At 38.9% G+C, this 24887-nt stretch overlaps 3 protein-coding genes across 6 annotated transcripts in view; all 3 read right to left on the bottom strand.

Annotated features, from left to right (window-relative positions):
* Positions 1-551, bottom strand: part of LOC139938249 (membrane-associated phosphatidylinositol transfer protein 1-like) — a 91719-nt gene extending 91168 nt beyond the window's left edge. For all 4 annotated transcript variants that reach the window (XR_011786119.1, XM_071933660.1, XM_071933658.1 and 1 more), the window contains exon 1: positions 461-551. The gene's annotated coding sequence lies outside the window, so the exon portion shown is untranslated. The remainder of the gene's footprint in view (positions 1-460) is intronic.
* A 3483-nt stretch (positions 552-4034) lies between these two features.
* On the bottom strand, positions 4035-15261 carry LOC139938664 (T-complex protein 1 subunit zeta-like). Its single transcript, XM_071934270.1, has 12 exons — positions 15078-15261; positions 14381-14444; positions 12637-12771; positions 11739-11912; positions 10785-10999; positions 10023-10182; positions 8525-8607; positions 7872-7968; positions 6693-6840; positions 5838-6074; positions 5006-5078; positions 4035-4189 (listed from the first exon to the last, which is right to left on the bottom strand). Exons 1-12 carry the CDS (start codon positions 15212-15214, stop codon positions 4114-4116), a joined length of 1599 nt encoding a protein of 532 aa, XP_071790371.1. The 5' UTR covers positions 15215-15261; the 3' UTR covers positions 4035-4113.
* A 935-nt stretch (positions 15262-16196) lies between these two features.
* Positions 16197-24887, bottom strand: part of LOC139938147 (pre-mRNA-processing-splicing factor 8) — a 41377-nt gene continuing 32686 nt past the window's right edge. The window contains exons 37-43 of the mRNA XM_071933528.1: positions 23862-24055; positions 23074-23237; positions 22395-22612; positions 21097-21237; positions 20392-20531; positions 19309-19511; positions 16197-18396 (exon numbers count right to left, since the gene is read on the bottom strand). Coding sequence (XP_071789629.1) covers positions 18239-18396; positions 19309-19511; positions 20392-20531; positions 21097-21237; positions 22395-22612; positions 23074-23237; positions 23862-24055 — 1218 coding nt within the window. The 3' untranslated portion in view covers positions 16197-18238. The remainder of the gene's footprint in view (positions 18397-19308; positions 19512-20391; positions 20532-21096; positions 21238-22394; positions 22613-23073; positions 23238-23861; positions 24056-24887) is intronic.

The following is a 24887-nucleotide window of genomic DNA, read 5'->3' as shown; positions in this document are numbered from 1 at the left end:
GATGGGAGGGCATAGAGTAACTCTATGGGGAGGGTAACTATCATTGCAAACTACAACAAAAGTTTTAATATGACCCTTCACTCAGTTTGTCGCTTTATTTTGTTTTTACATCAACATTGAATCATGATTTGTGTTGACAACAACACCCTATCCGTCTGTCCATACGTCCATTGCACAGAGTCATTACTGACATGCAAACAGCGCTGTACAGGAAAACACGTTTCGGCTCTTTAAACACCCAGCAGTCTTCCACATCTTCTGTGGGATAACTTTCCGTATGGCGCCACCACTTTTTCACTCATTTTTACAAAAAAGGATATCTCATTGAGGTAAATTAGATACTAAATTATTTCATATCGAATGAAAAAGTGGTGGCGCCATACGGAAACTTTTCCCTTCTGTGTTGAAATGTATCAAGGACAGTGACTACGTAGAAGTACAATTTTAATACATAACTTACCACTTTTTAAGACGAAATCATTACCCTCAAACGGCAGTATTTCAATCCGAGCACTTGGCACAGAGACGGCCAAAACAAATCTGCAGAAATTTATCTGAAGTAAGTCTGGTAACTGTATCAATAGGAATTCAAACAGTTTCAATGAATCCCTATGACACAAGGAACACGACCACGGGCTGAAAATTGATAATTTCCAAGAGAGTAGACTTGCAAAGGTCTCTTCAGTGTTTCAATGGACGGGTTTTGATTTATTAAAGCGCATGTGTCCTCCAAAAGTGTGACATTGGATAAGTTGTACTGGTCCATGCATATGATGTTCTGGACTTCCTTGTGGTGGGGCCAGCTGGTAGAAATTGGAACACGAGTGGTGACATTGACATGTCACAAAATCTTGACAGATTTAATTGTTGGTCTCGAGAAATAAGATTTGAAAGTGTATGCGCAAGTTTTAATTAATGAATGGTCCAAAATGAAGGAGTAAAAAACATCATTATTGCTTTTTTAATTGATATAAAAACATTACAATATTATGTTCTAAAAATAAGAAGTTTGCAAAGCAATACTTATTTCAAAAGCGTGTAACTTAGGCAAATGTCCTTTATTAAAATCACAGATTCCAATTTATTTCAAAGAACTTGGCAGCTAGTATGTGTGTGTCTTTAAAAAAAAGGTAAATAATTGAGAATCCAGGCTGAGTTTCATCGATCCCCATGATAATTTTACCCCATGATAATTTTACCCAAACTAGTAGGAAACCAGTCTCAAACAATCACAAAAATATTGCAACTGGTAACCCCTTTTTTCTCAGAAAATGTCATTTTACTAAGCAGTTATGTGTGTGCCATCCCTGTTTTTTTATTTTTAACTAAGGTGTTTTGAAGTCAGCTCCGGCTATAGGCCTGCCCGGCCTACAGCTATGGCTGCTCTTTGAAAATAAAAGTGTGGACTAATCCGACCAAAAGGCCCAAGATGTTGAGTTTAGGGCTGCAATTTTACACTGGAATGCAGGTCTCAGGCCAATGATTTTAGCTTTGGGCCACAACTGAACTAGTCTGCCCTTCCTCTATTTTCCATTTGAATAATACCACTCTGTGTAATATAAAAATTTATAATTTGACCATCGACTCTAAAAACATTTTTCAATTCTTTTGGGTATCAAGGCCAACTTTCCTACAAGAGAAGTGAGATAAATCGTCTCTTTTTCTTATAACAATTTGCATATTTAACTGCAAAAAATTCTTTCTAGTTCAGATTCTCAGTCTGGTAAAAGTCTTGCAGTCTTGTGGAATGTTATCCCCAAATTTGAGCCCATGATCTAAAAAATATTAATAAACTACATCTCATAGTATCTCCAAATGAATGAAAGGGAATAAAAACAAATCAGGCACAAACTACACTCAAAATTTGTTCACACATTTGTAAGTTTTTATTCATGCTTAAATCAGCCAGACAAACACATACAACATGAATTGCAAATCATGGGGGGAGGGGGAGATTTTTCATTTATATTCAGAATTCAGAGAGTTTCATGCGTCACTATTCCTACACAGCTGCGCATTAACCATAAACAACATGTCCGACATATGGAAAGACAAGTTGGTTTATGTAAATTGGCAAATGTATAGTTGCAGACAATTTTAAAACAGTGCACCAGTAGTTGGTGATATAAGATGGTTCACCAATTTTTAGTGACATTCTTCTAAAATTGCTCAGGCACATTTTACAGGAGGCTCAAACCATAAGACTCATTAGTTGAGCAGAATCTTTGTTTTTTAACCGAACAAAAGACTTCTTACACCAGGCTCATTTCATCATATTAGAAACTGACGTCATAAAGGTGACATAATACAGGTAAAAACAATGGTAAAACTTATGGACAAGCACAATCTTTTGTGCACAAGAGATTAACCAATGAGCTTCCTTCGTTTGGCCCCTAGCCGAGACGTTATGTGCATAAAGCTCTATAGCGGGTGGACCCAGGACGGGAGGTGTAAGGCCTGTCATACAACAGCTAAAACGATCCTTCCCTGATGAATTCTGAAAAAATTAATCATAAAAAAATTCTCCTTCACAAGAGTCCACTAATTTTTAATGGACCATCAACTTCACAAGAATTTGTAGCAAAAAATACAAAAAATGAAAAATGTGTACTTTCTTAAAAAATGAATTCGCAGGACCGAACACCACATTATGCTACTGCTACATTCACATTGAGGGCATCTCTTAATACTGTGACCTCCATATAATTCCAACACTTTTAACCGCTAACGAAGCCTCTGGAGAAATTATCGTTAGATTATTTCATGGCCGTGCGTGTCAATGGGCAACTTCAAGACACAAGAGGGCAGCAGACATACCAGGTACGTAGTTCTTAGCATGCGTACATTTCTGAGAACAACTCTGCAGCAAACTTGAGCTTGGTTCATACTTCCTGTGGATGCAAATGCAAAGCAAATTTGGACATCACAAGTTCGCAACGAACAATTTACAACAATTGAGCTGCACTCTATTCCTGCAAAATGTTCGCAGCGGCAACAGAGCTGTGACATCAAATTTACTTTGCCTGAAGCTTTTGCAGGAAGTATGAACTGGGCATAACGTGCCCCAAAACATCTCCTTTGGTTTTTAGTGAGAGTATTTAACCACATTGTACTAAATAAGTTTTGTTTAAAGGTGTTTGATTTGCCTTGTGTTTAAGGAGCGTCTCAAAAGTCCAATAATTGGACCAGCGACACGTTCAAAATAATAATGAACAAATTCACTCAAGTAGGACTACTCCCACAATGATGCGGTTCTAGTAGTGGAATGTCCCAACAGTCCAGTCCATTGCGGACAGGAACCCACAGAAACGTTCCTTTGTACCTAGCACATGCCGGATTTTTGAGACGCTCCCTTAACCTAATTACTTTAGTGGATAAAGTTCTTAACTAATAAGAACTGCTCTAGAAATATCTGCACAAATTAAAGGAACACGTTGCCTTGGATCGGTCGAGTTGATCTTTTAAAAGCGTTTAAAACCGTTTGTTATGAAATGTATATGGTTAGAAAGACGTCTTAAAAGTAGAATATAATGATCCACACAAGTATTACTCAAAATTGCACGGCTTTCCTTTTACCTCGTCGACTAACACGGTCGGCAATTTATGGAATGGCCGACCATGTTAGTTCGTGACGTAAAAGGAAAACCGTGCAACTTTGAGTGATACTTGTGTGGATCATTATATTCTACTTTTAAAACATCTTTCTAACCATATGCATTTCATAAAAAACGGTTTCAAGCACTTTTTATAGACCAACTCGTCCGATCCAAGGCAACGTGTTCCTTTAACAGTACAGAATTAAACTACGTGATGCCCATGCATTCAAAACTGTAGACATTCAGAACTTGGTTCTGAGTACAAGTCAATAAATGGTATCCAATCATGTCATGGGACAAACTAAAAGGTTTGAACGAGAGCTTCTTTAAGACGAGCATTTGCGTCCCAACAAGTCAAGGCTGGGTTATTACATACTGAAGTACAAGTCACATTTAATCTTTAAATACTGCCAAAGTTGAGAAGAATTTTTTTTCCTGTTTTTCGTTTTTTAGTTTGACAAGATTGCCATCTCGTTTAATAGTTGAGACTATTATCTACCCTAGAGATCTACAACAATCAGGATCCTTTGAGTGAAGACAGACCGGCTCGCATGATTTCATCGACTAGAAGAAGATTACCCGCAATCACGGTGCTGTAGGGGGAGGGGAAAGAACAATTGTCTAAAATTAAAATTTGGGATTTTTTAATTTTTAATCAAAAATTTTAATCAGATATATGAAAGCCAATATTTTCCTTTATGATTGATTCCAAACAGGCAAGTAACAGCTGTGAATAATACATATCAGTTGTCAAAGAAAAAAAAAAGAATTTGAAAAAAAAAAATCATATTAAATAATGTTGTACAGTGCACCAACTACTTGTGGTTGTTTTAACAACCAATAAGATAAGCACAATGCATTTACATGCTAAAAATTGTGCATGGTTTTTCAACATTTCCCCTGACTCAAAAACCAACAGACTAAGCTCAAATTTTCAAACAAAACATGACCGCTGTCTGCGACTATCTTGTCAGCTCTCTACCGATCCTGTAAAATACCCTTAAAGGCACTGGACACTATTGGTAATTACTCAAAATAATTGTTGGCAGAGCTGTTGATAGCATAAAACATTGTGAGAAACGGCTCCCTCTGAGGTAACATAGTTTTTCAAGAAAAAAAGTGATTTTCCACTAAAATATTTGAATTTATTTCGAGACCTCAGAATTAGATTTTGAGGTTCCGAAATCAATCATCTGAAGGCACACATCTTGTCGTGTGACAAGGGATTTTTTTCGTCCATTATTATCTCGCAACTTCGACGACCAATTGATTTCAAATTTTCACAGGTTTGTTACTTTGTGCATATGTTGAGATACACCAAAAGAGACTGGTCTTTGACAATTACCAATAGTGTCCAGTGTCTTTAAATAGGTGAGAAATAATTTTAATGGTTGTGAAATCACACTTACCACGAATGGAGTATCTGTTTCTTGACACAGTAGTTGTCCCAAATCCCTGCATCAGCCGCTACGATAGCTTCACCTGAACAGACAAATCAATTACCGGTGAGAAATTATTTGGAGGGAAAAGTCAGAGGCAGGGGGGGGGAAGTATAACAGTCAGCATTAAGTTTGAGGAGAGAAACAGAATCAAATTTTTAAAAGCTGTTTTTTTTTCATGAGAGATCACCTTAACATCAAAGGACCAGAAGCCAACTTTAATGCGAGGGATACACCAAACTGATTTGGGCTGTTAACCACAATCAACTGCCATCAGGGGCATGTTCCCACCTCCCCCTTGGGCTGAATCGGGGTTACCCCCTTCATAGTCTGTAAGGTTGTAGGTATGGGTATCAGCCTAGCTGGTAGAGCAGAATGCACAACATTCCAAGCGCCTTAAGAAGCAATTAAGGTCAGGTGCCTTGCTCTAGGGCACATGTGTCATGAATGGGATTCAAACCCACACTCTGCTGCTGACAACACCAGGGCCCAATTTCATAGAGCTGCTAAGCACAAAAATTTGCTTAGCAAGATGTTTGTTCCTTGATAAAAACTGGATTACCAACCAAATTTCGCCGTTATTTTCAGGATATGCAAACAACAGCTGAATACCAGTAACAAGCAATATGCAACAAATGGAAATTTGAATGGTAATTCTGTTTATATAATGGAAAAAATTTCATGCTAAACAAATTTGTGTGCTTAGCAGCTCTATGAAATTTGGCCCAGAGCTTAGGTCCAGTGAACTTGACTGCTCAGCCCCGACATGGCATTAACTGTTCTCCGACTAAACCCAACTTACCGGTTGATATATCCACACCAACTAGCTGCTTGCTTTCGGCAAACTCTTCCTGTAGCTTGACGATGGTCTCCTGGGGGTCCAGGCCAGAGTTCTGGGCCAGCACTTTGGGAATGATGAGAAGGGCATCAGCAAAGGCCTGGACACCAAGGCGAGCTCGCCCCTTGACTGTATCCTTGTATTTCATCAGGCCTGTGTGGATGGCGATCTCAAGGGCGCCTGCTCCTGGGACCACGGCAGCTGATTGGTGGAGAGAGAGAGAAAGGGCATCAAAGTCGTTCATATGGAACTTTGATTTTACAACTACACCCCGATTCTAACTAAAATGTTGTATCTAGTTTTAGAACATAAAGCAAATGCACCTTTTAGGATAGGATAGGGTTGGGGGGGGGTAAACCGTTTAACTGTGAAAACAAATAATATTGATCCATTTTAATTGTTTCTCAGATAACTTAGGTAGTTTTTACATCATTGTTAAAATGCAAGTCATTTTACTGCTACCAATTTCTACTGGGACAAATGCAGTGCAAGGCATGATAGTTGGTCCTTGGAAAAAAATCAGAATATTTTAACAGCCACAAAATCGGAAATCAGACTAAAGTCAGGTCTTGAATTTCATCTTTGAACATGTTGAAAGGGCAAGGCCACTTTCATTTTGCAAAGGGCACTTCCATTAGAAAGTCAATGGGAAACATTTGAAGGGCACCAAGGCCAGAACCAGGGGCAACGAAGGCCATGGCCTGCATGTAATTCCAGACCTGTAAAGTAGGAACACATATCATGCCCGAGTAAATGTATTCCCGGCAGAAAAAAAATGCTCAAATGCTGAGCTTCAGAATGTTTTCATGCTACACCTACAATCATCAATGGCGTTCTTGACTGCACGTAGACCATCGTGGATGGCATCTTTAATCTGGGATAGTGTATGCTTGTTGGGTCCCTTGATCAAGATGGTGACAGAGCGTGGATTGGCGCACTCCTCAACAAACGTGAATTTCTCCTCTCCCTGACAAAAAAATCCAGAAGATAGTTTTAAACCAGTTAATGCTGGAAGATGTGTAAGGGCCGATATTTGCAGTGCCAAAAAATCGGACGAGGTGTACACCTCCTTTTGTATCAACTCGGAACCGAAACGCTAACACACCCAGACAATAGGTAGCAATGCTTCCTTTCCTCCGGGGGAAAAAAAGGGACAAAAGGTGTGGGAAATCATGCTCCAAATCTCCCTTTTTCTCTCTGGGGGTTATTGTGTAATCCCCATTTCCAGACCTCCGTCCTTTTGTTGTACTAACCAGGGGTGGATTTCACAAAGGTAGTCCTAACTTAGGACTAGTCCTAGGCAATGCTAAGAGATAGGACCAGTCCTAAGTTAGGATGAGTTACTGGTCCTAACTTAGGACCAGTCCTATCTCTTAGCATTGCCTAGTATTAACTAGTCCTAAGTTAGGACTACCTTTGTGAAATCCACCCCAGGATTATCAAAAATTGATAAGCTTCTACCATTGTTTATTGTTACATTCAGCTCAATAGCAGCAAGTCCGAGTGGTCTGAAATTCCAACATACCACAGCTGATTATTGGCAGTGGCTACGGCCAAGGTTTTGCCGTTTATGGTGAATGCATTTCATATTTACTCATAAAGAAAAAGAAAGTCAGTTTTATGAGAACCTTTTTTGTTTGCAGTGAGTGATTCATTGTAATATTGATATTCTCAAAAACAAATTATTCCGCTAGTTCTGTAAAAAATAATCCCATCCCATGGCATGGAAAATTATTCTAAAACCCCAGTGCTAAGGCAATATAGACAAAGTATTGGACTTTTACTTATCTAATAATTAAACAAAAATGGTTTTAATGTGAAAGTTCACTGATTTATAAAGTTCACTACACAACCAATCCTGCAGAAAAACACTTCAGTCTAAAATATGGTTCAAGTCAAGAAATAGCATTTGCTGACCCCCTCCCCCCCCCCCAATCATTGTTATTTCAATCGGTTGCAATCAAAGCACGATGATATCCCGAAGAGAATTCTACTCACCAAGACATGCTCGTAGACAAGTCCAGCGTATCCAAGGTTTTCAGGTGCCAGATCATCCACTGAGTTCATTGCTATACCACCACAAGCAAGGCTCAATCTACAAAACAAAATCAAACGTTTCAAATGTACCCCTTCAACATGGGCCTGAAACCTTTACGGTGAAGGTATGAAGGTCAAATACAGCTCCTTTTTTTTTACACTGCCAGGGTTTGAAACAGCAGCTATGATTTATCACTCATAACACTATGCCAGGATGTACACACAAACCAAATGAAGGGAGACACAATATTCCTGCATGGAGCCTTTCTTCCTTTTCATCTGTACCGAATTGAGTACTGTTGTAGCACTGACACAAAGAACAAATCAGACAAGTAACTTTGTAATTGGTCAAGCACTCTAAACTTTTCCTGAAAGCCTCAAAAATTGCATGCTTCAGCATTCTTAAAACATCTACCCTGTCAAATAATTTAATGTTTGGAAGTTGAACTTCGATTGCATGAATCACAATGACAGAGTTTATAGTAATAACTATACATAAAAAACTCTGGTTAATAACATGTACTTCTCATTGTTTAACAAAAATGAACCAACAGAGCAATGCCACAAGAGCAAAATTCTAAATCTGCACCGCTTCCAAACTCATCGAAATGTACCTTTCCATGTTTCTTCTCTTAGCTCTTCGTAGAGCAACGATTCCCTCCTTGGCCAGCATGTCCAGTGACAGGGGATCAATGCCCTGTACAAGAGAAAAATCAGAGAGAGAAAAAATATAAACATCATTTAAAGGGTATAAAATGTACTTTTTCCTAACAAAAAAAAACAATGTCCACAGATTTACATTAAACTAACACAGTTTGAAGATTATGATAGTAGAAAGTTTCCCTTGAAATTTTACTTACTGAGGTGCTGTAGTTTTTGAGAAATGAGTAAAAGTAATAATTTTCGTCTCAGTTTTAGCATGTAAAAACTTATTAACCAGTTATGCTATGGTTTTGGTATAATATCATAACTGGTTATGGGGATTTTACATGCTAAAATCATTTTGGTCTCATGAGACGAAAACGATTTTGTGACTTGTTTTGCTCATTTCTCAAAAACTACACAACCTTAGTTAGTAATATTTGAAGGGAAGCTTTCCACTACCATTCTCTTCAAACCCTGTAAGTTTAATGTAAATCTGTGGACATTTTGAAAAAGTACCCGAATCCTTAAAAGGTTGGGACATAAGATTGTTTTTTTGTCAATGTAATGCTGATTTATTGCAATTATCAAAAACGATGCAATAAAAGTCACAAGTGAAAGTTTCTGCTGAATACAGTGTCTACCTTTTTGAGAAAACAGAGAAAAACAGTCATGGTATTTTCATAAGAATGTCCAATCCATCCACATAAGCGACGTAACAGAGGGATCCAACTCCAAGAAATGAGAAGTATCTGAGTTGGCAATCAAAACTTCACTCACCAAGACATCACAACCATATGACTGTATTACGTCTTTTCTTAATGTAGTAAAATTAATTCTAAAATGAATGTTGCACCCCTTAAAGGCAGTGGACACTATTGGTAATTGTCAAAGACTAGCCTTCACAGTTGGTGTATCTCAACATATGCATAAAATAACAAACCTGTGTAAGTTTGAGCTCAATCGGTCATCAAAGTTGCGAGATAATAATAAAAGAAAACACCCTTGTCACACGAAATTGTGTGCGTTTAGATGGTTGATTTCGAGACCTCAAGTTCTAAACTTGAGGTCTCGAAATCAAATTCGTGGAAAATTACTTCTTTCTCCAAAACTATGGCACTTCAGAGGGAGCTGTTTTATACAACCAACCTCTCCCCATTACTTGTCACCAAGAAAGGTATAATGCTAATAACTATTTTGAGTAATTACCAAAAGTGTCCACTGCCTTTAATGTAAAATTAATTCTAAAATGAATGTTGTACCCCTTAATTGACAATTTTGGAACTTTTAATAAAAAGTCTCTGCAATATTTGGCTGTACAACGCACTCAGACACGTAAATAAAATGGAACTAACTTTGTACCGTGTCTTATCAAGGTCTCCCAAAAAGGCTAGTAGATAATGCAGTCAGCATCTTGTAAACATTCTATTGTTAAGCAATCAACGTTTTCTGTATCAACAAACATCTGACCTTTTGGTTGATGACGATGAACCCTTTCTCGTTGCCCTCGCAGACCTTTCTCTTGAGTTCAATGACCCTCTTGACCTTCTCGTCTGTGAAGGCGCGCTCGGCCTGCACGAGTTTCTCCCGATCCTCGGCAGACTTGTAGAAGAATCCTGCATTGACCTCACTGGAGAAGAGAGAAATAAGGAAAATTAAGTCCAGTTTCAGCATCACGAGATGTTAAACAATCACACAAAATGCACTCCAGCAAAATCAGGGAAGTAACTAGACACAAATGACAACAATTTCTGGTTATTATCATTAAATTAGTTTACTTTTCTTTTGTACGAGTCATCCCTGCCTACAAGCTTTTGCTTGTATGTGTTATGCCTCTAACTTATCAAGTTATTTATTTAGAATTACTATGTATTGAAATTAATGTTGATTGACTGATATATTGATATTATAGGTAGGGGTCTAGAAATGGACCCTGAAGTTACTAGAGATTTGACTTTTGGTGGCCAGGGCCCATTTTCATAGCGCTGCTGAACAGAATAAGGTTACCAGTCAATTTGGTTACATGTACAATTTGAGACTGGTCTTCTGCTCATTTCTGCTAAGCAGGAAAAACCTTTCAGCAGTTTTTCAGCTCTATGCAATTAGGCCCAAATTCACATCATTACCTCAGTTGGAAGGTAACGGGAGATTTGTGATGACAAAATCAGGGACCTTGAACCCTCACAATACACTGGCCAACCAAAATTTTCTCTCCAAGTCTATAACTCTTACCTCTTCTCATATTCCATGGATACGTTACAGGTCAGGATGTAGGCATCAGTGACGCGCTTCTTCATGTCCGGGTGGCGGGCTCCGTGGTCCATGACCAGCCCTCGGACCAGCTTGGTGTCCAGGTCGGTCTTGTGTTGCATCTGCATGATCTCTACCATGTGAAGGTCAATCTGCTCGTTTGGCTGACGGATGGCCAGGACGGCATCAACGATGGCCTGGGATCAAGCACAACAAATCAGGAAGCAAAGTTACTTTAAAGCAAATCTGACTGATTAACGTTGAACTAACACGTTGCCTTGGATCGGTCGAGTTGGTCTTTGAAAAGCATTTGTAACCTATTGGTATAAAATGGATATGATTAGAAGGATATTTTAAAAGTAGAATATATCGATCCACACAAGTATCACTCGAAATTGCGTGATTTTCCTTTTACCTCGTTGACAAACACGGTCGGCCAATAAATGGCCGACCGCGTTAGTTCGCAAAGTAAAAGGAAAACCACGCAATTTTAAGCCAAATGTGTGTGGATCGTTGTATTCTACTTTACAAACATCTTTCTAACCATATGCATTTTATACCAATAGGTTACAAATGCTTTTCAAAGACCAACTCAACCGATCCAAGGCAACGTGTTCCTTTAACCCTTTCATTGTTCGGACATAACCAACTGCTGGTGGCCACATTATTTGACCACTCTAGTGTGAAGCACATATACTTACACAACAAAAAGCTGTCATTCAAAGGCCATTTTTACAAACTCTATTATCTCCTTGAAAATATTGTTAAGAAGTAGAAAAGTTCTATCTTACCCAAAACTGATTGAGTTTGGTCGATAAATGTCAAAGTTTATTGTCCTTTTCCCAGTGTGATATGAAATCCTTACGAGTGCAGTCAACTAAAGTAGCCAATGGTAAGGAAAAGATTAACCTTCCCAACACTACCCGTCAAGCTTACCTCTGTCAATAAATCTGCCATTTCGGAGTGGACTTTGGTACGTAGAGAGGTGCGAGCAACACTGATGAGAAGCTCTCTGTCCATCTCTTGAGACACTTTTACCTCTTCCAGGATCTCAAGGGCCTTAGCCTTGGCGAGTTCAAACCCTTCTGTGACGATGCGGGGATGTAAGCCCTGTGCGATACAAAGTGCAAAAGACTCAAGTGATTAGGTATTTCGGCATGAAAAAACAAATGTACAATATACAATACAATATGGACCATTGTGGTGATTAATCTCTAGGGAACAGCTAAGCAAATATGATAAGCGGCATGTAGAATTTGATACAAGGAAACTTTTATTTAGGAATGTAAATGTGATGTCTAAAGTATCAGCATTAAAAGAATCTGTTGGGGAAAACTTCTTAGCAAAACTAAGCTCATACATAAAAATAATGCCACATTTAGATTCTTTATGACACAGACACGCATTTAAACTGAATTCAGGTTACTGGTTTGGTAGCGAGGTTACTTGAAAGCAAGTGTTCACGCTCATTTAGGCAAAAATCTACAAACAACATGACTGGCCATAGCATTAGCGTTTAAGTTTTTTATTTCGTCTTTTATCCCTTACTATCCTATCCACCAGATATGAGCAAATTCAGAATGGGTTGGGTTTATTCCATTTGGGGTTTAACCCATTTGGCGATACAAGAGTGAATGACTTCTCTCTCTTTCTGATCAGACTGTATATCAACATATGTAACAAAAACACAAGACGACTGTTTTTTTTCTTTCTTCAATCCCAAGTTTACTGGGCTGCTGCTGACCTCAAGCCTGCAGTCCAGTATAAATTTGACCCCAAACTACTGACCATGATTTCTCTACAGTTTTAAAACTTTCTCCAGTAGATGCATTACCTCTGATATGTAGAGGTCCGCTTGTTTGAGGAGTTCTCCAATGATGAGCACGTTTGATGTTGTCCCATCGCCTGTGATGTCATCTTGGGCGGTGGCCACTTTAGCGATCATGGACGCCGTGGGATGTTGGATTTGCTAAAGGGGTTACCAAAAATAAAACAAAACATTAATATGATAATACTGTGAATTGTACTTAACAACAAATCGTTCCTTCAGGCATATTACATTTTTATCTGCATCTTTAGGGGGACATATTACAGTAGATATTTGTTAAAACTTGGAACTTTGGAGTTTGGTCTGACGCTTATATCCACCTCTGGACTTTCCAGTGTGTAGCATGTTGAGGCAGGCTCCTAATGCGATAGGTTTGGTTTTATCATTAGGGCAGCCCTGATACTTCACGACGGCAATTCCGCAATGCCCTTTAAAACCCAATTTTTCACGGCAATGATTGCCCTTTTCTCATCATTGCCGCCGTGCCCTTCCTCCCAAAAACAAATTATATTCAACGTTGTCAAAGTTCGAAAATAAGCCCACAAAGTCTCAATGTCTGTGTAAATTTCACGAAGCGAAATAAATTCACTCGTGTATGGCACAACAGCAGATTTCAGGCCCGTTAGTCGTTGTTCTTTGCGTGCGCCAAAAAAATACTTTAAACATCGAACGCTAGAGGCGTTTCGGAACGAAGCGATAGCGTGAGATTAAATGCCCTCTAGTGGTAAAATTACGCGAACCAACGCTAAACGCCTTGAGACAAAGACTTGACGTGCTGTGCATGCTGGGATAGTGGTTTTCCCCATGCTTGGTACATGTGATGTACCATCATGTACAGCATAGTCGTCGCGCACTGCATGCATTTATTCTGTCAACATTGTGTCCAAATGGAGCAGTTACTTGGGAATTTTTTAGCGTCTCTACGAAAAACTACACAACGTGCATGACCAATAGTAGGATTACGTATGAACAAAAATTATTTATTGTGTATTGTAAGTAGTTGTTCTTTATGTTTGGTTTACGGTAAAACCATGTGTGTATCTACTTGCCAGGTAGAGTTGTTCTTAGGGAACTGTCTTGCTTAATTCTACTGCCGAGGAGTAGATAATCGGAGGTTCGGGAGTCTTCTCAGTTCTGAAAAGAACTATCCTGCTTAATAACTATTACCAGGGCGGATGGTATAGAAATATGACTGGACTACTACTTTAGCTTATAGGATCGTAATAACTGTACTGCCGCGGAGTCAGTTCGGAATTGGTCTCAACGTTTCGACTAGCTTGCTCTAGTCATCGTCAGGAGACTGAAGAACAACTCTACCTGGCAAGTAGATACACACATGGTGTTACCGCAAACCAAACATATATTGATACCCCACCATGCAATGCCTCAAATCCTATATAGTTGTTCTTTATTTTGTTGAGTTAGATGAATGCTTTCTATTTTCATTGGGTAACAGTTAGAAAATGGAAAAATTTGAATAACTGTTTTTTACAGGCAACTCAAAGTTTTTTTTTCAAACTGCCGTTGTGCCCTTCGCAACTTTTTGTGATTGCCGTGATGCCCTTCCAAATTTTTGAAAATTGCCTTGGTGCCCTTAATTTTTACAAAAAGTCAAGGCAAAACTGCCGTGCCCCTTAAAAGCCGAAGTATCACAGCTGTTAGGGGTTCATCCTTCTGCACACTATGAACTTGTGATTTAAAAGAGTAGCCTTGAAGACGGTGCCTAAGATGCTGTTGGTAGATTTCTTACCATTTCATGAAGGAGAACATTGCCGTCTTTGGTTAGTTTGATGTCCCCACTTCCAGACACCAACCTGAAGGGAAAGTTCAACAATAATAAATAAACTATTTAGGATTCAGACTACTTAAATATGGAGGTACGAATAAGTCAGATACATGTAAAAATATATTTAAATTTTCGACTAATTGATGTCCAAAATCCTCAACTCACAAATTCAGTTGAGTCCACTCACTATCATGAAGCCCATTCATTTCAATGAATTTGTTTCAGGAACTGGGACAAACTTGTGCGCAATCTACAGTTTGCGCTCTGCAGATGACAGCTGACTGCGTATGCCGAGTTTGCTGACAAAATAAATGCATGCGCAATCGGGGGCGCAATCTGCAGATTTTTATTTATAACAAAAAATATGGGATTGGGACAAATACATTTTTTCAATTTTGTTGTTTTGGTTATAATTTCATATAAAAAGGGCCCAAACAAGTTGTTTTTTTAAATCACACCTCGGTAAAGGTATCACAAAAATGTGTTGTTTCAATAACTTCTGACTCTCTAAATTCTTCTAAAATTAAATTCAACATTGGGCCTGCAAACAGCGCCCTCAACACAACTTCCATTGTAACCAACATGGCACGAGCGGACATGACAAACCAAAATAAAGCGGTCGCGTTCAACTCAAAATATTGATAACGATAAGGAAACTTACATTTTGATGGTGCCTTTCGGTCCGAGATTTGTCCGTAATACATCTTGAAGTCCCTTAGCGGCGCTGGTGTTAATTGCGAGGGCTTGGGCTGCTCTCGCAATTTCAGCTTTTGGATTCAACGCCTTGATAGCTGCCATGTTTTTTCTGTGGTGATTTTCAGAGCATGGTTTCACGCTGGTAACCCAAAAAGCTGCTATATCGAAGTGGACGTTTATATTATTTACTGGGAACCAGTGACATTTGCGGCTTCGAGAAAGTTCTCAAGATTTGTACAATAGAGGGCGGTAGACTGATTCAGACTCAAATAAGCTTCCCGCAGTAGCATGCAGGCAATGCTAAATTATTTAAATATTCCAAAATATTTGCAAAACACTTAAAAGTCTACCCTTCTCTCAACATCTGTCAATTCCGACTCAACTTCAGATTTCTTAACAATTTTGGCAGGTTTGAAATTTTTGCTAATTACCCCAGAAAGTAACACCTCTACAAATGTACCCTTCCGCAAAAAACCTCCACTACCAAGCCAAACAACTATTACCAGTTCTCCTCTCCTGATAACTTGTCAAAATGACACAATCTATTAATTGCTTGAAAATAGTTATTATTCAAAGGAGCAGAGAGGTTGATTACTTTTTAAAGCACTTCACCGAATGTTAAGGGGGAGTGGGGGGGGGGGGAGTTGCATGCTTTGATAGAATGATTGTTTGTAGCAAGGAAGGGGGTGGATAGGGTGATTATTGACTGTGGAAGAGCATTGATACACATTTTGGTGTTGAAAACAACTAGGGATTGCCCATTATTATACATGTTGAGGTTTTGCAGTGTAAAAGCAGCTGAATTATTACTTTCACTTTTGAGGGATCAACTATCTCTACAACTCTGGAAAGGTAATAAGCTTTTGATAAAAAGTATGAAATCAATCGACGTTATACTACAGCCTGCACATTCTAGTAACAGCAAGTGGCATGGCATTAGTTTTTATTAGTGCGTTTTATGTGTAACCCAACCAATTTCACAAATTTTACACAACTGTTAAGTCCACTTAAAGGCAACATTTAGGGTGTTCACAAATTCTCACTACTTTCTTGAAGTCAGCTGAAATATTGAAAATAAAAGGCAAAATGTATACAACATGATTTGGTGACAAATTGACTGTTTTAATTCCGACCATCCAACCGACATCATGATGTCAACTACAACATATTTACAGAAAATAACTGAACTGTTGACAAAGAAACAAAAATAAGTAACACAAGTGTGAACATAAATCACATACAAAAACAAAAAAGGACTTGTGTTTTTATTGGTGATAAGCGAAAAGATCCAAGTGAAATTAATAGTTTAACATCAACAACATTTGTAGCAAATTTCGGGGACATTTTATACTCAACAAATCTGATCAAAATATAAAGTGAATCAAAGAGTGTGAAACATATCTTTGAAACATTTAACCCATCTTAACATTTTAGTCATAACATGTTAGATACTGAACAATTTGAAAATAATTTACCAGTCATAAATGTTACATCACTTTATGTCTCACAAAACTTGGAACTTAATTCCCTCAATATTCCTTTTCTCTTTGGATTTAAATAATGACAAATGCTGGTAAACAAACTAAATTCAAATGCTTGTGTCATTCTTAAAAGGCCACTTTTTTCCAATGCTCAAAATGGAATTTTAAACCACCTAAAAAATCAACTGAATAAATCTAAGCAAAGATAATGCCTTACAAAAAAACAGTCTTATTGAGTCTTACAAAATGAGCTATTTATAGTTCTTGTTTGTGGCCAATGTCTTAAAACATGATTTAAAAAAAACTTGAAATATCATACAATTGTCTGCAACAATACAGGTACACATTTTATTAACCCCTTAACTGCATCTGAACAATGCTCATAATTCTTAGGGCTTGAAGTTCAAAATAATTCCCACTGAACCGAAGGGTCTTGTAGATCAGAAATTACACCGCACAAGAGATAAGTTGAAAATATCAAGCTGACAACAAAATCCTACACTAGGATCAAAAATTTAAGTATATATGATGGCATTTACACATTTTGGTAACCCCCAAGGTTTAGAGCAGGATTTCTTGGATGTGGAAAAATGAAACGGTTGATTTTCTTCACCAGGCCGACTTCAAAAAGTCTTAATTCAGATAAAAGTCTGAAATTTCTCACCCCCTATTTGTCATTCAGTATTGGCTGAACCTTTAGGAATGTTGGTATCGAGAAGCTCCATGTAAAAAGTACGTGTTTGGTAAAAACATCAGGACTTGTTCGGTTGTGGGGTTAGGCCAAATCCAAATTGGCGGCTATGGCTACGGCTAGATTTCCGTATCACCATGCGTTGAGGTATGGGATGTCCTTAGCAACACCCTTAGCAACTGTCGTAGCTGTAGCCATAGCCGCCAAATCCGATTCGGCCTTACTTGCTTAAATTGTGAAAAAATTCAGGACTCAGTCAGACCTGTGACCCAGTGGGTATTTTGAGCCTAGCTTCTTCTTCTTCTTCTTCTTCTTTTTTCCCCCAGCTATCATTTCAAATGAGTCTGACTGGCTTCTATGTACAAATTATTTGTTAAATCTTTATGGGAAAGTTTTAATGTTTTTAAACTTTGAATGTTTTTTTATTAATTATTTAATAGCAACCTCCTTGCCATAATCACCAAAACAATTATCCATCAACCATCTATTTTAGCGACAGAGTAATCTTGTTTCTTGTCCCACAAGTTAAGTTTGTTTCACTTAAAAAATGAAAAGCATTTTGACATATTTTCTCAAAGTTTCACAAAGTATATTCAATACAGCCCAAAAATCTTCTCTCACTGTCTTCAAAAACAGATACTCATCCCCCTCCTTTTAAAAAAAACTAGGGAGAACCGAGATAACAGACCATCTGCCAACATACCCTGAATAATCTTCAACAGATGTCTGCCGCTAATTTATATTCAGATAAAAAGAAACCCTTCACTTGTTCCCAAAATAAGTTCAAAACGTGACAATTCATCCATTTTAACTTCTTCATCTCTTACTTGCACCCAATTAATGGCGCGACAAAAACCACCTCAGCATTTAAAAAAAAAACAACCCCTTACCCGTCCCACTCTGTCCAATAAAAAATACTTCCCCCCCATCCCATTTCAAAGTTCTGGCTCCTCTCTACTTGTACATGTCTTCTCTGTCACTCCCCATCAAGTCACTGGTCTCCTCCAAGGCGCTGAAGTTGAGGAAGTGAGACGGTCGATGGACTTCATGGTAGAACTCCTTGGGGTTAGCTAGCTGCAGGTCATAACGCATACCTGGATCGTGACGAACACCTATCAAGAGAAAAAAAAACATAAAACAGTAAATACCTGTCCCCGATGCAAATTTTCATCTATTAAATCACTGCTAAAACATAGGATTCAAACTGCCTATAGCTACCGGGCGATCTCGGTGGTCTAGTTGGTAAGACACTGCTCTATTCATCAATTAAATATTTGCAGTACCCGCTGCTAAAATATAGGATTCAAACTGCCTCTAGCCACCGTGCAATCTCATCTTAAAATCTCGGTGGTCTAGTTGGTAAAACACTGCTCTAGAACTGCAAAGGTCGGGGGGTTCGAATCTCACCCGAGTAATATGCCTGCGAAATTATTCAGAAAGTTGATTCAGCTTTAGTTAATCAAATAAAACATCAACGTTATTTCAAATTTGTCTTTTTGTGTGATAACAGGTATTTGTAAACTCTTGTATCAGGTTGATTCCAGGATGGCAAGTCACTGTGACAGACACAGCCATCCAACGATGCAAAGCACTGATCAATTACTCTAGCATTGATTATACGAACAGACAAGTCATGTACAAAACACCTGCCTGCAGATACCATAAAATGCATAATATATAATTAAAAAAATAAATAAAAAAAAACCAAAAACCCACCATAACATTACTTCCATTACATCAAAAACATTTTTTTTAAATTCTCTCGTATTACTACAATCCCTACCAAAATGCTTGGGCCACCCATTCCCTCTACACTTCCCACTGACAATAATCATTGGGATTAACAAGGCTGATACTGCACCAAGACACGGCGGCGATTGCCTCAATGCCCCCTGGTCATTGCCTTTGTGTCTTTGAAATGCTCCAGTAGAAATTTCCTCATAGAATGCCTTTTACTGCCTTGGTGCCCTTGCCCTTTCAAAAACAAAGCATACAGGCCTGGGTTAAAATCCGAGATGACTCACCCATGAAGTTGTAGTTCCAGGAGCCCTGAGCCGGGACCATGAAGAATCCCAAGAAGCGATCGGAGAGTAACATCTGCACCCTCTCGTAGTGGGATGGCAGGTACCCCTTGGGGTTGTTACCCTTGTCTGTGTTGGATCGACCCCACTCAAACCCACTGGGCGTCAGCTTGTAGGCGGTTAGGGAACAGGAGCCTGGGGTGAAACTGGGTGGAAAGAGGGAGAAAGAGATCTGAGGTTATACTTAACATTCATAAATTTAAAACTTCTGGATGTTCACGTATTGATTGAAATCCATCTGGCACCTTGTCATTCATTTTGGGAGTCAATTGTGCACATTTTAGAGGATGTGGGATTATCATGATTACCATAATCTTATATATTTGATTTGCGGTAACACCATGTGTGTATCTACTTGCCAGGTAGAGTTTGTTCTTAGAGAACTGTCTTTCTTTATTTTACTACCGCGGAGTAGATTTACCGTATGTTCGGGAGACTTCTCAGTTCTGAAAAGAACTGTCCTGCTTTTTAACTACTACCTGGGTGAAAGGTAGAAAATAGGCTGGGACTACTGCTTTAGCTTATAGGATAGCAATTCACTGCACTATCGCGGAGTCAGTTCTTGAATTGGTCTCAACGTTTCGACTAGCTTGCTCTAGTCATCGTCAGGAGCGAGACACTTTATGTGCAATTTGACTCCCAAAATAACGAGCATGGCCAGCAGTCTCCTGTTAAGTGAACTCTCTGCTGCCGTTTCCCGAGTTGTATCTCAAGTTGTATAGTTAATGGTATATAGCTATTCAAGGTTGAAAACTTCTGACTGGCACCCACAAGCAAAGATATTGACAAAATAGAAAGAACACAAATATAGTGCTTGATAGCGCAGTTGGTGGAGCGTCGGCATGCTAATCCGGAGGCTGTATATTGAAATCTTTCTCTAGCCAACCTATCTTTGTTCAAACCCAAGTTAAGTATGAAAAATTGCAAAATAATACTGATGTTTCTTTTCTGATGACTCATTTCTGCTTAGAACGAGTTTTCCGTGCTTAGCAGAGTTAGTGCCCGTCACTGACCCGCGTTTCTTACCTGCATGTGATGACGATGGTCTTCTCCCCATCCCATGAGGGGTTGTCAGCCATGACCTTAGCGTGGGTCGTTACGTCTTGAGGAGACAGCTGAGGCTGCTCATTGGGCTGTGTGTGAACCCAGCCGAGGGGCTCCATCTCCTAAAATACAGAAATCATTAAACGACAATTAGAACGGTCATCATAACGTGGGTTTGAATCTCACTTGTGTCCTTGAGCAAGACACTTTTCTTTAAAGACAGTGGACACTATTGGTAATTACTCAAAATAATTATTAGCATAAAACCTTTCTTGGTAACAAGTAATGGGGAGAGGTTGATAGTATAAAACATTGTGAGAAACGGCTCCTTCTGAAGTAATGTAGTTTTCGAGAAAGAAGTAATTTTCCACGAATTTATTTCGAGACCTCAGATTTAGAATTTGAGGTCTTGAAATCAAGCATCTGAAAGCACACAACTTCGTGTGACAAGGGTGCTTTTTTCTTTCATTATTATCTCGCAACTTCCACGAACGATTGAGCTCAAATTTTCACAGGTTTGTTATTTTATGCATATGTTCAGATACACAAAGTGAGAAAACTGGTCTTCGACAATTACCAATAGTGTCCAATGTCTTTAAAACAAAAAATCATTCATCCACTCAAAATGTTCACAGCACAATTTGAATACATTCAACGAGTCGGCTTTCTGTGGGCCAATGACATTACCTTGAGGAACTCATGATCAGGAAGCTGATTGGGCAGATGAACAGTCTGGTGAGTACCCCACTGAGGGACCATTACAATACATCGGATCTCCTTGACTTGAGGGTTGTCTGGCGGGCTGACACCATACAGGTAGCCAGAGATCTAAAACAAAGAGAGAGAAAAAAAAGTTTCTTTATAAATGAATGCCGACAATTGTGGGTAAAAATTCTTGTCAATTCTTTCACAAGAATTCTTGTATCAGGTTGATTCCAGGATGGCAAGTCACTGTGACAGACACAGCCATCCAACGATGCAAAGCACTGATCAATTACTGTAGCATTGATTATACGAACAGACAAGTCATGTACAAAACACCTGCCTGCAGATACCATACAATGCAGTTCAAATCCTAAACTTTAGCAGCTGTACGAAATGCAAAGCAAAACTGCCTTGTCTGGCTCGTCCTAAATATCTCCACAGCGGCCTTAAGCGCACAGCTCCACCATATGAAGTGTCAAAAAATTTGGAAACGATTTTAATGTTTAAACGGTTAAGCGTCCTAACAATAGTGCAAAGAAAATTTTGTAAGAATTGTTTCCAATCATTTCCAATCACAGATTATCTGGGCCCAATTTCATAGAGCTGCTAAGCACAAAAATTTGCTTAGCATGAAATTTCTTCCTTGATAAAAATAGGATTACCAACAAAATTTCAATTTGTTGCATATTGCTTGTAATTGGTATTCAGCTGATGTTTGCTGAATCCTGAAAATCATCTTGAAATTTTGTTGGTAATCCTGTTTTCATCGAGGCAGAAATTTCATGCTAAGCAAATTTTTGTGCTTAGCAGCTCCATGAAATTGGGCCCTGGTCACTGTGGTACAGTGGTTGGACTGCAGGACTTGCAATCAAAGGGTTGGGGTTCGAATCCTACCAAGCTTTTAAACGATTTCACAATGACTAGAATAAGTATTTTTCATCTAGATGCTGAATGACAATTTCTTGATTTGTGCAATTCATTAAACCAATGTTTGTCTGAGAGAGATCGGATGTTGCCAGCTTGGTGTTCGAATACCCCCTTGTGGTAGTTTGCAGAGTTCTCTTGATGGGAAGAGCATAGTGTGCCACAGCACCTTCTGAACCATTACATGGTGCTAAGTAAAAAGGATTAGGTCTCATAATTCAAACATAGTTCCACATAGCTTGCATGAATGTTACAGCGCCAGTAGCGTCACTGATTGATGGATATGCGCGCTATATAAGAAGCCACTACTATTATTACTATTAAGATCATCTAAACAAACAAACAAATAAATAAACCTGGGCTCTGAGATCCGAGATGGTGATGAACTTCTTGAGGACATTCTTGGGGAGGATGTAAGTGTACCCTGTCTCCTTGATGTCATCTGATGATACGTAGATGTGATTGGTCCTAAGATGGAGGTTGGTGGCCGAGATGGCGCGCACTCGCCACTCTGTCTTAGAGGAGAACGTCGCCGTCTCGTAGTTACTGGTGGTAGATGTGATGATCTCATCACCTGTGGGTAGGACAAGAAGAAACGTGAGGAGCGTTTCTCAAAGTGACCAGAAAGAGACGCGCCTGTTGTAAGATCTCTCTGATTATAGTCGAAAGTTGCGCATTCAATTGTAATATTTTAAAACAGAAATAAGCAGAGGATCACCAACTTCCACATAATTCACAAAATTATTTTGTTTTAAAGTTTTTTAAACCATGGCACTTGAAATCAAAAGGGTCCTGTGATGAAGGGGACAAGTTTTATAAAACAAACAAATTATGAATCTTGACGACAACATTTTGAGGGAGAAATGACTTGAGGTTGCACCCCCAAATTGTTTTCTTTTCTTCAGTTTTAGATTTTGGAAAAAAAAAAAGGCAAGGTGGAAGGCGGGGAAAGATGCCTCTACGCCGATCTGACCAAAGGTAAGATAACAATTCTGTTCGGACTGTTTGTGTGATGCAGATTCCTGGGACCCTCACCATGTTTGTTGACCGTCTTGGTTGTCGTGGCCGTTAGCTGCGACTGTTCCTTGGTCTGTTTCTCAATCTCAGCGATCTGTTGACGTTGCTGAGACGGAGCGGAGATCTCCATACCGAGAATGATGTCTCTGATCTCGGACTGAGTCAGGGAGGCTACGTTCACACTGAAGAATGAAAAGTGAGAGGATAAATATAACATGGAAGGCTGGAGAAACGTTTGTAAGATTTGAAAACTTTTCATGGTGTCTCTGATCTCGGACTGAGTCAGGAAGGCTACGTTCACACTGAAGAATGAAGAGTGAGAGGAGATTTATAACATGGGAGGCTGGAGAATTGTTAGCAGGATTTGAATCTTAGCTTGGTAGAAGCATAACTAAGAGAGGTCTGCAGTAACACTATGTGGACATCTTTTTTTTAATAGTAGTAGTTGTCTATAATTGTGTTTTTGTCTCTATTGTTTTAGATCAAATTCATTCATGATCCTCTGATTTTCATGACATTGTTTTACTCATTTCTCAAAAACTACACCACCTCAGCAACTCGTATTTTCAGGGAAGCCTTATACTATCATTATCTTCAAACTGTGTAAGTTTAATGTAAATCTGTGAACATTGTGTTTTCTGTTACAAAAAGTACCCAGCTCCATTAACTGTGGATTGATATCACATCGCAGTACATCTACCATTCAGAGGGTGATGTTAAATGGTCAAACAGTGGGAGGGTTAAACAAGATTTTGACATTAACAATAAACAAAATAAAATAAAATATCAGAAAGTTCTAGCCGTACTTGTTTTTCTTTCCGTAGTCGCCAAGGATGAGATCTTTCATAGTCACTTCCACCTTGATCCATTCTTCGTCGGTCAGCGTGGGCCAGATGTGATGAGGCTCGGTGATTGTTGTCTTGTCTGGCTTGAGGATCACCTTAGTGCGGTCATTGTTGACGTGCAGCGCCCTCAGGATGAGAATCAGACGCGAGAACGCCTATATATAAAAATTAAAAAACAAGACAAAGGCAGATTGCAAATAGGGTGTTTATTTGAGCATTACATCATCTTGGCTGAAACAAATGCATGATGGAGACTTAGGCAAGTATATTTGAACTAAGAGGATTTTGTCGCTGAATTTATTAATTTGAGCAACTAAATCATATTGGCTTTCATATTTTTCCGAGGTTGATGAAATGAATGATAGAACCTCAGACGTAAATTCAAACTAGGATAACTGCTGAATTTATTCAATAATATTCAGAGAGGTTTTTGATTTCCGGACCTTAGCAGGGTCTCAGTTGTCTTAAGCCAAATTCATACCGTATCAGAATGTGATATGAATTTTGACACTACATATTCACACCAAATAATTCGCAAGAGTTGAACTGTGCTCAACTCCTGCAAAACTTTTGCAGCGAACACAGCTGTGAAGTAAACATTCCTATAGCATTTGCATTCACAGGAAGTATGAACCGGGCTTCATTAAGGTTGTGTCTTGATGCTCCCTAAAAATGGCAACACTGAGTGTAGTATCTTGCCTGCCAGGACATGCCATGGAATGCACAAGGTCACTTTGATTGACAAGGGGACCTTGCCTCTTTAATGTTAAATTTCAAAAAGAGTAATAAGTTTATACCAAAGAAGAATCTAATAAGTATTTCATGTTTGATTTAATTCTTGTATCAGGTTGATTCCAGGATGGCAAGTCACTGTGACAGACACAGCCATCCAACGATGCAAAGCACTGATCAATTACTGTAGCATTGATTACACGAACAGTCAAATCATGTACAAAACACCTGCCTGCAGATACCATACAATGCATA

This window comes from Asterias amurensis, chromosome 6, assembly GCF_032118995.1.
Source record: "Asterias amurensis chromosome 6, ASM3211899v1".
NCBI lineage: Eukaryota > Metazoa > Echinodermata > Asteroidea > Forcipulatida > Asteriidae > Asterias > Asterias amurensis.
Note: the sequence above shows the minus strand (reverse complement) of the source record. Positions and strands in the feature narration are given on the sequence as shown.